General features: G+C 40.8%; 1 protein-coding gene across 5 annotated transcripts in view; it reads left to right on the plus strand.

The window, feature by feature from the left end:
• Positions 1-13,953, plus strand: part of chd9 (chromodomain helicase DNA binding protein 9) — an 81,848-nt gene that overhangs the window by 52,578 nt on the left and 15,317 nt on the right. For all 5 annotated transcript variants that reach the window (XM_028585851.1, XM_028585874.1, XM_028585867.1 and 2 more), the window contains 12 exons: positions 838-1,081; positions 3,069-3,245; positions 3,356-3,499; positions 5,298-5,553; positions 6,087-6,297; positions 8,448-8,643; positions 8,979-9,161; positions 10,933-11,121; positions 11,283-11,393; positions 11,494-11,693; positions 12,024-12,223; positions 12,341-12,500. In XM_028585851.1, the coding sequence (XP_028441652.1) occupies positions 838-1,081; positions 3,069-3,245; positions 3,356-3,499; positions 5,298-5,553; positions 6,087-6,297; positions 8,448-8,643; positions 8,979-9,161; positions 10,933-11,121; positions 11,283-11,393; positions 11,494-11,693; positions 12,024-12,223; positions 12,341-12,500 (2,271 nt within the window). The remainder of the gene's footprint in view (positions 1-837; positions 1,082-3,068; positions 3,246-3,355; positions 3,500-5,297; positions 5,554-6,086; positions 6,298-8,447; positions 8,644-8,978; positions 9,162-10,932; positions 11,122-11,282; positions 11,394-11,493; positions 11,694-12,023; positions 12,224-12,340; positions 12,501-13,953) is intronic.

Raw genomic sequence — 13,953 nt, forward strand, 5'->3', positions numbered from 1 at the left:
GTGTATTTCAAGATGAATGCCCTTGAGTTTTGGGACCGCAGAAAATGAATTATGAATCACTTTTCTTGTTGTGTGTGTGTGTGTGTGTGGAACATGCTGTGATTTGGCTGTATTCACATTATTTGGTTGGGCATGCAAGGAGAGCCACATTTCCTGTCAAGGTGCACACTGCTGCAGCAACAATTGCTTTTCTTCGCCCACGATCACAAAAGAAATGCTGCACAGTTTTACATCTGGAGTACGGAGTGTCAGTGTGCTTGCATTAACCCTGAGAATTAGCTTTATGTGTGAGCATGCAGGAATTTGTGCCTACACAGAGAGCTTCATCAAAAATAGAGAGCTGCTTAAGAGCCGGTGGGAATATCTGCACGTTGCAATTAGCATCAAGAAATAATACCCCCACCCACTGGACAGCTGAATAAATGGTTTGCTGGAGTACACCACGCAGCAGATGCAGTTGCAGTTGCAGTTGCCATTATGTTGTATTTCATGTCTTTGGTCTGTAATTACTGCTGATGATGTTGTTTTCTCTTCCATTGTTCGCTGTTTATTCTTTTAGTATCATGGGACTTTTGTATTTTCCTTGTTTTATCTTTTCTTCTTGTATTTCTTGTATCACACAACTTTGTCTTTATGGAGACATAACACCTCATGCATCAACATAGTCAGACTTTTAAAATCCACATACTGCTGTACACACCAGGGATAAAATATTGATTTTAAATGGTACATCACCTTTTGCTACAGTATTGCCTTCAATTTCCGCTGATGCTTTTATGCAACCCCAATCGTGTCTCCAGTTTTTCTCTACTAACACTTGTTATCTCCACCTGTCAGACGAAACTGCATCCTGGCAGACGAGATGGGCCTGGGAAAGACCATCCAGTCCATCACATTCCTAGAGGAGATCTATCGTGTGGGCATTAAAGGGCCATTCCTCATCATTGCGCCGCTCTCCACCATTGCTAACTGGGAGCGCGAGTTCCGTACTTGGACCCATCTCAATGTCATTGTCTACCATGGAAGCATGGTCAGCAGGCAGATGCTCCAACAGTATGAGATGTATTTCAGGGATGCACAGGTAAATGGACAAAGATCTTTTTGCCTTTTTATATTTACAGTATTTTTTGTGCTCAGGATGTTAGTTTTCTAAGTACAAATACTCTTATTACTCAATAATAAAGTTCAAATAAAATAAATTGGTAGCATAAATACATATATTGAAGTCCCACAACAAAATCAGACCTTCAACATATTACACAGTTGTAGTACAGCACATATAGTATATTACATACCATTTTCATTCATTATATCAAGTGTTGAAAGTTGCCAAGATTGAAAGTCTAAAGCTGCACCTGCTAGTGGCCCTTAGATAATGCATGGTACATAATACATTATACATTTCTTGTATATTTTAGGTTTACAGTCGTTATAGAAGTGTAGCTATTGTATGATTTAAGAAAAGACACTGCTGTGTGTTTTGTCACCACAGTGGTTGTTTTGGCCTGAGTAAAGCCTTAAGTAGCCGGGCAACAATCAGTCATGGATATACAGCCGGGCATTCAGCTTGTTTTCACATACCTAACACAAATAGAATTGGAGGATTGAGAAGCTGTTTAGTTCATCCTGACATACCTAATCTTCCCCTTTTTAAAGACCGACGAGCAGAAAGCAGCATTGCTGTGCTTACTTTGAGACTGGAAAGCAGTGATTCAGTTTGATTAAAATAATCATAGTGCTTTTTAGAAAACAGCAGCACTGTCAGCAAGATGACGTCCTCTGAGTAATCTAATGATATGTTTGAAAACAGGAGGCCTGTAAACAACGATAGGAGTCGGAAACTGAAAAGCCAGGCAGAATGCGATTACCATGTGTAACACAAAGCCTGGGACTCTATAACTAATGCAGCAAACTCACTTACCACAATGTTTCCGAGGCAAACATCACCTGTAGAGAGAAAAGCAGGCAGCAGTTGAAGGATAGTGAAGATCTCAGAAAAATCTTTCCTGTAAGGAAAAAGGTCTGTGTTAAAATAATGGCAGAAAATGTTTTTTTTTGTCATTCAGTCTTTTTATTTAGATAGATAGATATTGACAGATGTTGAAGAAATTATATATATATAATTTCTTCAATATCTGTACACTTAAATATTGCCACAGGTTTTACATAGTTTTATGACACCCATGATTTCTTACTGTGTTGGATAAGAGAACATTTTTATGAATAAGTGGTTCATAGTACTAACGTAGCATATAACAGGATTCAAAGAAGGGCACATGCGCAACAGTGAGTAGGCTGCTCGGTAGTTAGTGAGCCTTAGGCAGAGGCTTTCTATGGTTGGCAGGCCATGTGATGTGTCACAACAGGCAGTTAGAAGCTCTTAGTATTCAGACAAACCGTAGGAAGAATTAAGGCAAACAAGAGCAGAACAGAGCGGAGCTGCCACCAGGCTGTCTCCCAGGCAGCCTGTGATGTCATAGCAGCCCCCAAGGGGAGCTCTCTGTCAGCGCTGCTCAGGCATATCAGAGAGAGAGGCTCCTCTACAGCAGTCTGTTGGTTGGCTGGCTGGCAGGCTGGCTGTGGGAGGGGGTTATTTGATAACAGAGTATCCCTTGAGAACTGTTGTCAAGGCAATAGATACAAATGGAGAGGCGGGATGAAGAAAAGCTTCCCCAGACAAACAAATAAACAAACTGCAAAGACTCACTAGCAGGTGTGCACTCATGTCCTGGTTATATTGTAGATAGCTTCATATCACGAGGTGCGTTCATGTGTTCGCTGTCAACAGCATAAGGCTGCAAGTTAGTAGGTTTCTAATGTTAACAGTTACATTCTCTTTGTATTCTCTCAGAAAACAATTTTTTTAATGACCGTACAGTACACATTCTGCATCATTCAAATTTAAAAAGACTAGGAAGCAAATATTTTACACACCTCCACTTGTAGAACAGACACAATTTCTTGTGCATAAAAATGCAAATGTCAGCTCCCAAAATTGTAAAAATTTGTTTTATAAATAAACCAATTTCACAGTTTGTCTTACGTTTCTCCCCTTTTTTTGTCTTAAGGGCCGTGTGATGCGAGGTACCTACAGGTTCCAAGCCGTTATCACAACGTTTGAGATGATCCTGGGAGGCTGTCCCGAACTCAACGCCATAGAGTGGCGCTGTGTTATCATCGATGAGGCCCACCGCCTCAAGAACAAGAACTGCAAACTGCTAGAGGGCTTTAAGCTCATGAATCTGGTACATATACCATCAACTTACAGAGAGATGCGTAAATAAAAACTAATCAATGTCTAATCACTAAATTAGACTGAATAATTTTTAATCTTGTGCTTATTGTTCTCTTTCAGGAGCACAAGGTCCTGCTGACAGGTACTCCTCTTCAGAACACAGTGGAGGAGCTCTTCAGCCTGCTCCACTTCCTGGAGCCGGCACGCTTCCCCTCAGAAATCACCTTCATGCAGGAGTTTGGAGACCTCAAGACTGAGGAGCAGGTAAGTCCGCGAATACATTACAGTACATACAATACATGCATTGTGTTTCGACATTGTTATTTTTTGTGAATATTCTGATTTGATAATACAAGTCAGCAATCTTCATGTTACAAGATCAGGTCAGACAATGTTTTTAGAGCTTCTGGTGCCATGTTTTGTCACCATAATGTTTACAATTATTAGATTAAAAACAATGTTTAGTGTTGGTGAAAGTTGTGACTTGGCTCCTCAACACACATTGTTGCTCAAATACAGTATAAAGATCCAATGAGTACAGATGGAACCCTTGAAGTGGGGCTTTTTCTAACCAGGCCACAGTGACATTTTGTACCACACACACACACACACACACACACACACACACACACACACACAAATCCCACATATGGTGGATAACGAGCACAGATAATGGGGTTTTATGCTACTTGTTGTTAGACTATGTGTTGACACAATTGCTTACAAGAAAAAAGCCTTCTACAATACGTATTCAGTTTTAGTCAGAAGCAATAAAGAGACACTTGAGGAAAGACAATTAAAATTGGTGTGAAGTGTGGTCCTTGTGCTAAAAATTTAAATATTTGAAACGGCTAGTACTCAACACGCGGTACTAAATCTAGAAGCTCTTTGTGCCAGTGGGAATGTGAAATCCTTTTTATAGTAAAAGTTGCTGCTGCTGTTAAGAGGTACATTTTGAACACATAACCTAACTGATGTTATACAATGGCCAATATGTGTAATAAAAAAACTGGTTGGGTAAAGCTGGCCCACTCATGGGGGTCAAGTAGTAATAAGCTGTGATGCTGTACTGTTCACACAAACTCATTATTTGGGAAATGTGGTTCTGCATCAAATGAAAAAAAAATACAATCTTAACACTGGTTTTAAAACTAAATATATTGATATAAAATAAAGACATGCTACACAACTCTACAGTCAGATATCAATAATATACCAGAATATGACCTCATTAGACTTTAATATAAAATAGTATAGATGAGACTGGTCTGGTGACTCCTACTTTGATGGAGGGCCAGGTAGTAGGCATCTGCTGTAGCTAACAGCACAGTCATAATTAACATAATGTATGATATTTTGCATCTGTGTCCATTACAGTCATGAAACACAGATTTCCCATGTGGTGAAACCTGTTGATTTGTAAGTTGGATAGGAAACAAATATCTTCGTCTGATGTTGCATTTTAATCAAATTTTGAATACAGTAAATTATTCTGAACTTGGGAATGGAAAATTCTAGCCTGGGAAAACCCTGATAAACTTCCGGCAAATTTGAGATTGGCCAAGAGCCCATTCGAGCCCATTTCCAATTTTTCAATCCTAACCGTTGAGGCGGGCTTTACACAATGACGATAGCGCAGCGACGGCAAGCAGCTTTTTGTTTACATTCAAAATGACGGCCATCAAAGCACAGCAACCCGTTGATGCCGCTGTTGCTGCAACGTCACCCGGATCGTTGGTCTGATTGGTTGAAGGACTATCCAATATCGCCCAGAGGCATTTGAGCGGGGGTCCGTTGGTGACGCCCTTTGGAAATGGGCTGTGAATGAACCTTCCCCAGACCCACTCTCAGTTACAACTGAGAAGGGTCTGGTGTCAACCAGGCTAAGAAAATTCAAAGCATACAAAAAAATTTAATGTCATCTATGAGACTGCTTTTTCCATTTTAATCAGAACCAGCACAAACTCATCATGTGTAACCCCATACCTGTGTAGTATACAATATCCCGCAGCAGTTACTGAATGTGATAACTAGAATTCTTTTCTCATCTTTGGGGCCACAGGTACAGAAGCTTCAGGGGATCCTGAAGCCCATGATGCTGCGTCGGTTAAAGGAGGACGTGGAGAAGAAGTTGGCTCCTAAAGAGGAAACCATCATCGAGGTTGAGCTCACAAACATTCAAAAGAAATACTACCGTGCCATCCTAGAGAAGAACTTCTCTTTCCTGGCTAAAGGAGCTGGCCAGGCAAATATGCCCAACCTGGTCAACACCATGATGGAGCTAAGAAAGTGCTGCAACCACCCCTACCTCATCAAAGGTAGGATGGTACCTTTTTAAGGCTAATTATAGGTTCATATAGTTAAATATAGTCCAAATGTATAGTTGTGCAAAGCAGCAAAAGGTCTCCACAATTTCCTGTTTACTCTTCAGGAGGTGTCGTTGACTTAAGATTTAAGTGTTCACTATAATTTGGTACCTCAAGAGATTGTTACATCATACCCTGCATACTGGTAGTGTTGCCTTGACAGTCATGATAATCTCCACAGATATTTTTAAGATATTGCATATGCACTGAATCTGTCAAGTGTCAACCACAGTGTCACTGATGCAAACTTCAGGACCCCTTTTTTAGTATGTTATCTTGAAATTATAACGTATAACCTTTTAATATTTTATATGCTACACAGGCATCTAAAAAGTTGACAATCCGAGATAGACTGTTAGATGTGCTTCGAAAGTTATTTTTCGTGCACTTGTACTGTCAAAAAATGAAAAAAGGGAAATAAAATATTGTTGAAAAAGCATAAAAGACATGGTTTTGCTGATGTATCCATGTTTTTGCGACGTCAGGGGCAGAAGAGAAGATCCTAGAGGACTTCAGGGAGGTGTATAGCCCCACTGCCATCGATTTTCACCTGCAGGCTATGGTACAGTCTGCCGGGAAGCTGGTCCTTATTGACAAACTGCTGCCCAAGATGAAGGCCGGGGGGCACAGGGTGCTTATCTTCTCCCAAATGGTGCGCTGCCTGGACATCTTGGAAGACTACCTCATTCAGAGAAGGTAATGGTGACAGATAATAAAGAGTTGGTTAGTTAAAGCTTAGACTTAAGAATTCCTACACAAGTCTAAAAAAGTGGTTTTAATAATGTTAATCCCTCGAAGACATCATGCATTTCAAAACATGTCAGAAAAATCAGCTGTTACAGGTTATTCAGTCAGCATCAGCCTACATCATATAAAACACCATGCAAATGAATTGCAGGAATTAAGTTCTGGAAAGACAAGTCGGCAGTGTGTAGTATGTAGTTACATTGTTTACTAAATGGCTTCTGTCGTAGTCCATATTGGAAGGAAACTCAACTAGTCTTTTTTTTTTTTTTTTTTTTTTTTTTTTTTGTCTTTATGAAACATTTCATTGTTAACTTAGTGCTGCTGCTCAAAAATGTAAAGTCCCTCTCATCCTCTGGCTTTATTAGGTCCGTTATGATGCAAAGGAAGCACCAAGTCGTGTGCACATGACAGGCAGGATTTAGTGGTACAGTATACTGGGAACACTCAGTAGCTGCTAAGTTCCGGCTATGTTGTAAAGGATGATCTGACTCCTCTGGCTGCAACTGGTTAGGGGCAGTATGTCTGTAGTGGTATGTTTTTAGCATTCAATACATAATGGCCAATTGCCAGTGAGAGTTGGCAGCAGCCTTAGTGATTAAAGGTATGGAGCCTGGTGTTTCAAAACAGTCAAAACAACCCATCCACTCATCCATCCATATCCTTTTCAGGGCTAAAAGACGCTGTGACATATCATAGCATGCACTAGTCAATAGGTAGCATACAAACATAATATACACATAAATAAACAGGCAAACACAAATTACCCATAGGTGTGAGTATGAAAGAGTATGGGACTGTTGGAGGAAACTGTAAATTGACCTAAGCAGTTGCTCCTATTGGGACTTTGGAAGTAGTATTTTCTCTCTCTCTTCTTTTATTACCATTGTATGGCCAAACGTGAGAAAATCGCACCATTTAGACAAAATTTCCTTTAGCATTCTAACTATATAACGTCTAAGCTTCACAAAGGGTAATAAATACAGTAATATCAGTAAGAAGAAGCTTTTTTTGTTTCTTTGCAAATGTATGATTTGTAGGCTTCTAATTAGAGCGAATTGAAAAACAAATCAAGCCCTTGTTTCCTTAATTGCAGAGCGCAGGGGCAGCTGATTAAGATAATAGACAACAATTTTTACTTATGGGCAAAGAGCTTCTATATACAACCTAAGGCTCTGCCAAAGTACAACATTGCTTTGAGAATCAAAGCGCTCTCACCTTGTTTCCCTCTGTATGTGTCTGGTTCTAGCTGTGTCTTAGCTAATGCCCAAAAGTGTCTCAAAAACTGAAATCAGGTGAGTGGTCAGGAATGTTTAGCAAGACAGTTACGGGAAAAGGTTTAGAACTAGCTATAAGGGTTAGAATGTAATGGCATTTAGGAATTTAATAATTAAAGATACAAGTTTGGGTTTCTGGTTTTCATCTTTGTCTTTATTTTTGTTCTTTCATGTCCCAACTCTCATTCCTCAGTCTTTTCGGTTTCCTTTTCCTGACGTGTTTGTCTCTTTGTCCACCTACATCCTTTCGTTGCTCTCATGTTTCTGTTTCTTCCTTTCTTTCTTTGGTCTGGCTTCCAACCAACAGCTGGAGCAGACCCTAAGCTATTGTAAACATGTGAGGTGCTGCGCGGCACAGACCTCAGACAGGGTTCAGCAGCAGGTTATAGAAGCCCTCAAGGCTCCTCTACATTAGACAAGCGGGAGTTTCTGAGGTTTCTCCTGACGAAGTGGATTACCCCTGGGAGGGCGAGGGGTCGGATTGTGGGAGGGAATGAGAATGGACACAAGGATGAAAGAGCATAACCTCTCCTTGTGTAAAAAAAAAAAAAAATGTATCTATCTGTCTAGGATACAGTGTCCCAGGACACTGTTTTTTTTTTTTTGGTAAATTCATGTGTACTTTGGTTGAATTAAAAAAAAATGTATTAAAAGCTCACGTCACTAAATCAAACTCTTCAGGAAAGCACAAACATGAACACAATTTTGATGTTTAAATAAACTTTACCTAAAGCTGAAGGTGAATATCTTGCAGATTGAGCCATATATTTAATGAGTGCATACAGTATACTGAACATGCATCATGGGTCATTTTTGTTGTTGCAGGTACTTGTATGAGCGAATAGATGGACGTGTTCGTGGGAACCTGCGGCAGGCAGCTATCGACCGCTTCAGTAAGCCTGACTCGGAACGCTTCGTTTTCCTTCTGTGCACAAGAGCTGGTGGCCTGGGAATCAACCTCACAGCAGCAGACACATGCATCATCTTTGACTCGGACTGGAACCCGCAGAACGACCTGCAGGTACAATACAACCACACACACAAACTCACTTAGCAGTAGATGCAACATAATGCTGTAGATTTGTACCATTAGTGCAGGCATTAAAGAATTGTGGCACTCTGATAGTTGTCTCTTGTCTGACATCTGCTCGTGTAAACACCTGCCAAAAAGACCCCTCGCCACGAAAAGTGCTTTACACCACTTTTGGTGTCCAGTCAAGAACACGTACAAATTTCACAACAAATCAATCATTAAAGATCAGATGACATTTGGGTCAAACCAAAGATATCAAAACCCCAAAGCTCCTATTTGTACGTGTAGTGCATTTTACTCTGTTTTTTTTCTGCCCTTCACAGGCCCAGGCTCGCTGCCATCGGATCGGTCAGAACAAGGCAGTGAAGGTGTACCGACTGATCACCAGGAACTCATACGAGCGAGAGATGTTTGATCGCGCCAGCCTCAAGCTGGGCCTGGACAAAGCAGTGCTGCAGAGCATGAGTGGCCGAGATAACAGCCTGGGAGGAGGAGCCGGGGGAGCGGTATGTTTGGGAATTGTCCAAATGGCCCGGAATAATGGGGAATGAAATAATTTAGTCATGTAAATTATGTTCAGTTAATTTTCAAAGAGTTTGTTTTAAAACAGTGCTTGTGATGAATACCATCCATTTTACGAGTCATGACATTTTTCATCTCATCAACTTATTACACAAACGAGCAGGAAACAGAAAAAGCTGGGTGTGGCAATGTGCACATACAAACATACAACAGTGTTTACACTTTTATTTTATTTTGACAAAACTTGTCATCCTTTTTGTTATTGATGTTATCTTTTTAATGTACCTCTACCACACCCACTAAACTCATGTAACAACCATTTTTTCCAATTCATTTTTTGAGTGAAATTTGCAACTTGACTGTAGTTTAAGCAACACATTTAACAGTCATAAGACAATTGCAGACACGTTTCTTACACTCACTAACTCAGACTTTCCTGTTGTCATTGGGCAAGAATGAGTGACATTAAAAAAAATAAGACAAAAGACTGCTTCCAGTTGTCTTTCCAATAATAATAAAAGTCAACCGTTTTTAATATCAGTTCTGAATGACATCAGGGGAACACAGTAACAGATGGCAGACAACAAGATGCCAAGCAATGAAAAAGAACTGTTCACAAACCCTAAAACTTGAAACTTGGTCTTATAATTTCCACTTGAAGTGTAACCGATCCTATTAGAGGCTAATCTTGTTGCGAGAGAGTGTGTCAACAGTGTGTGAAGTGTGTAGGTGGATGTTTTTCTGCAGTTGGTGTCCTCTGAGAATTATCAGAAGTATAAGGAGGTTGAGCTATTAGCAGGTCTCCACATCTGGTCTGACTGAACATATTTGCATAATAAACATCTGCTTGGGTTAGATACAGGGCTGCTGATGCTATGATTTTAATAATCCAGCATATGTCTGTTACACTTACTGTTCATTTATTTCCTTTTTAAAATTGTACGGTTTTGTAGGTATTTATGTTTGTATTGTGCATTATACTGTATAGTACTAGTGCAATGCCTGTTTGGAGCGCATGCCTGGTTCCCAGTATTTTTTTTCAGAACTTTATTGTGTAAATTCTCACAAAATGCAGTTCTAAAACACTTGGTTCCCAGTATTGCTTGTTACACCTTCCCTGATTCACCCATTCACTTTACCGGCAGTATGGACAAAGGATGAAGCAACCGTGTCTTGATAAGCTTGTTGTTTTATTGTTCACTGTAAACTCACTTTACATCGCCTTCGCAGTCTTTTTCCTCTCGTTTTCCTCACAGCCGCACTCATACGCTACTCTCCCTATGGCTCCGCTTGCTCTCCTTGCTCGACCACACATGCACTGACGTCACTCGCTCAACACACCTGCAATTCTCGCTGTCACTTAGGCTCTGGTAACATGCTGCTTGCAGCGTTGTCGGGTGGCGTGCCCGTTCGAAGAGTTCTCAAGAACAACTCATCCGATGGTATTGCATTTTTGTAGTGCCTTTCTACCTTATCAGACAAAGTGCTTTATATTTGTACAGAGGCTTGTAGGCTCTCTGTTGGTAGCAGAGCCGGTGAACCGCAATCAGTGTGCCGTCTAGAAGATGTAGCAACTCCCCGCCCCCGCTGCTGTACAGAGCCTTGCTACAGCGTGCTGCTTGTGACGTCTATTGTTCATGCAGAGATCGTTTTGCTCCTCGAGTCCATTTGATATTCAGTTTGGTCTTAGTCGTTTATTTGTATTTGTTGTGTATAGTTTGTTGACTCTAAATACCTTTCTCCTTCTCACCTCAGGCAGTGCAGCAACAGCAGCTGTCTAAGAAGGAGATTGAAGATCTGTTGCGACGTGGTGCATACGGGGCCATCATGGATGAGGAGGATGAAGGGGCCAAATTCTGTGAGGAGGATATCGATCAGATCCTCCAGCGCAGGACAAAGACCATCACCATTGAGTCTGAGGGACGAGGATCCACCTTTGCTAAGGTGAATAAAATGGATAAAGACAACTGCTCTAACACAAGATGTAAATGTCTTTACAGGTCACTGGCAGTCTTTGATTTTAAACCAGGAGCAGCTCATGATACATCATACAGGAAATGGCAAAAAAGATTATGGTTTGATATGATTCAAATGTCTGCTTTCAGGCCAGTTTTGTGGCGTCCGGAAACCGCACAGACATCTCTCTGGATGACCCCAACTTTTGGGATAAATGGGCCAAAAAAGCTGACATTGATATGGAGATGGCCAACGGCAGAGTATGTACCACAAATAATAAAGGGCATAAATAGGACCTAGGTTATAGACCTTGAAAGCCCTTTGCTAAAATTTAGTGTGCCCTCCATTCCCTCGCTACAGAACAGCTTGGTGATCGACACTCCTCGCGTCAGAAAGCAGACAAAGCCGTTCAGTGCCACCAAGGATGAGTTGGCAGAGCTTTCAGAGGGCAACAGCGACAGTGACGACACCAAACCTAAGCTCAGGCGAAACCACGACCGCCTCAACAGCTATGGACGCACAGAGTGCTTCAGAGTAGAGAAGAACCTGCTTGTTTATGGGTAAGATGATTAAAATAGTTTAAGCCATTAAACCATAGCAACTGTCTTGATCTTGTCCATAGATAGGAATGAACTGGTGTTTTGAAACAGAAACAGAAACCTAACTAAAAAAATTGTAATAGGATACAGGAACCTTAAATCGAGTCGTCTTAAGATCCCTAATTGTATGAAACTAATGCCGGTTATATACAAACGAACAAGGCTGTTGTCACTGTGATAGTAAAGCCACACACATGTTGAGTTTCACAATAAAGGTGTCCTCCAAGTAGTATAGCTTGACAAGTGGGATACTTTTAATCTTAAATTTGGCTTTTCTCTTTCGTTGTCCAGGTGGGGTCGTTGGAAGGATATTCTCAACCATGGGCGTTTTAAGAAGCAACTGACAGAGAGGGATGTGGAGTCCATCTGCAGGGCCCTGCTGTCTTACTGCCTGGTCCATTACCGTGGAGATGACAAAATTAAAAGCTTCATGTGGGACCTGATCGCCCCTACTGAAGACGGACGCACCAAGGAGCTGCAGAATCACCTGGGTGAGTGGACTTCCAGCCTACATTTAACTGGCCTTATCACAACACGTAGTGGGATTTAGGAAACAATTTAATTTCCTATACTGCATCATGACTCTCAACCTACTCTTGTTCCACTAGGTCTGTCTGCTCCAGTCCCTCGGGGCAGAAAGGGTAAGAAAATGAAGATCCAGTCCAGCTCTTTTGACATCCACAAAGCTGAGTGGCTTAGGAAGCACAACCCAGAGCACATGCTTCAGGACGATGGCTACAAGAAACACCTCAAACACCACTGCAACAAGTAGGTGTTTCCTTATTCCAATTTACATTGTATATGCAATAATAAAAAAGAAATGTAGCTTACACTTTATCCAGTTTAGTTTGATAGATAGATAGAAAGAGATATATGTGTGTGTGTGTGTGTGTGTGTGTGTGTGTGTGTATATATATATATATATATATATATATATATATATATATATATATATATATATATATATATATATATATATACACAAATGCAAATAAAAAATTCTGTTATAAGCTAAAAGAGACATTTATAATATCTAATATTCATGCATTTAACTTAATTACTAACTAATAGTCTGTGTTTAAACCGGCGGGTGGTCATTGTTCTCTTCTAGCACAGATTGTATTAGTTTATTTTTATTAGAATGAAGTCTAAGTGTTTGAAAATACAATTTGCACATGGCTTAAACTTAAACAGTGGCATTTCCAAGCCACAGTAATAAGGAGGCACTAAAACATCTATTGGAGCCGACCGTTGACTGATTCGTTAACGGGCATGCATCACATTGAGACCAGTTGACTGATCTAATTCCTAATGAGACTTCAACCCAGCTAATGGCCGTCATGGATCTCTCTTATTTACAGACAGAGGGAAAAAGATGGCTGCTATTAAAACATGGGCCGTTGAGATATCAAGCCAAATAGCTGGCTGCTTCTTTTTAAAAGGGGGGCTTGTGTCCATAGGGCTTTAGACGCAGAGCGTCCACAGCTTCCATAGAAAGTTCTCCATTGTTTCCCGGTCCAGTTGTGCTGAATCCAGGGATTGTCTGATATGTGACATGCCAGGCAAATGGGGACACAGTCAGCAGGGTTTGCTGACCTCTGCGTTTTCACTCCGAGGACCTGGAATGTGACTGGTGTGGGTGTGGGGGAGGGTTTGACTGGCTTCCTTAACAGGACCGTAAATGTAGGACTTCTACACAGGAATGGAAAGTATCAGAAGTAGAGGGAAATTTCTGACAGTTTCCAAAAGTCTTCATAAGTTTGAAAGACCAACATGTCAGATAATCAGATCACCATGGATTCTTGGTCCTCAGCAAGCAGTGTGCTTGTGCTTTTTACTGTATAAATATCAGATATCCTTTACTGTATACTGTAGTAAAGATGTGAAACTCATCAAATCTGCTTTGACATCAAGGACACATGCTTGAGAAGGCACATAGAAATGTCATAGTGTCAGTGTGTTTTGAATCCGAATTACATCTGTTACTCAGTAGCTCCCCTTTACCCTGGGTTTTGATGGATTATTTTCTGTGAACACACCATGAGGGATTGTTGTCATGCCACTCATGTCATGCATACTTGGCTTATTTGGTTCTGAAAGACTGTGTATGACTGTTCTGAGATACTCTGCAGCCTCTCTTAGTAAACCACATCACACACTGACTAACAAAGGCATAGAAGGAGAGTGATGAAGGGCTGTGCTGACAGGCAGAGGAAGCGGC

The sequence above is a fragment of the Perca flavescens genome, chromosome 1 (genome assembly GCF_004354835.1).
Source record: "Perca flavescens isolate YP-PL-M2 chromosome 1, PFLA_1.0, whole genome shotgun sequence".
NCBI lineage: Eukaryota > Metazoa > Chordata > Actinopteri > Perciformes > Percidae > Perca > Perca flavescens.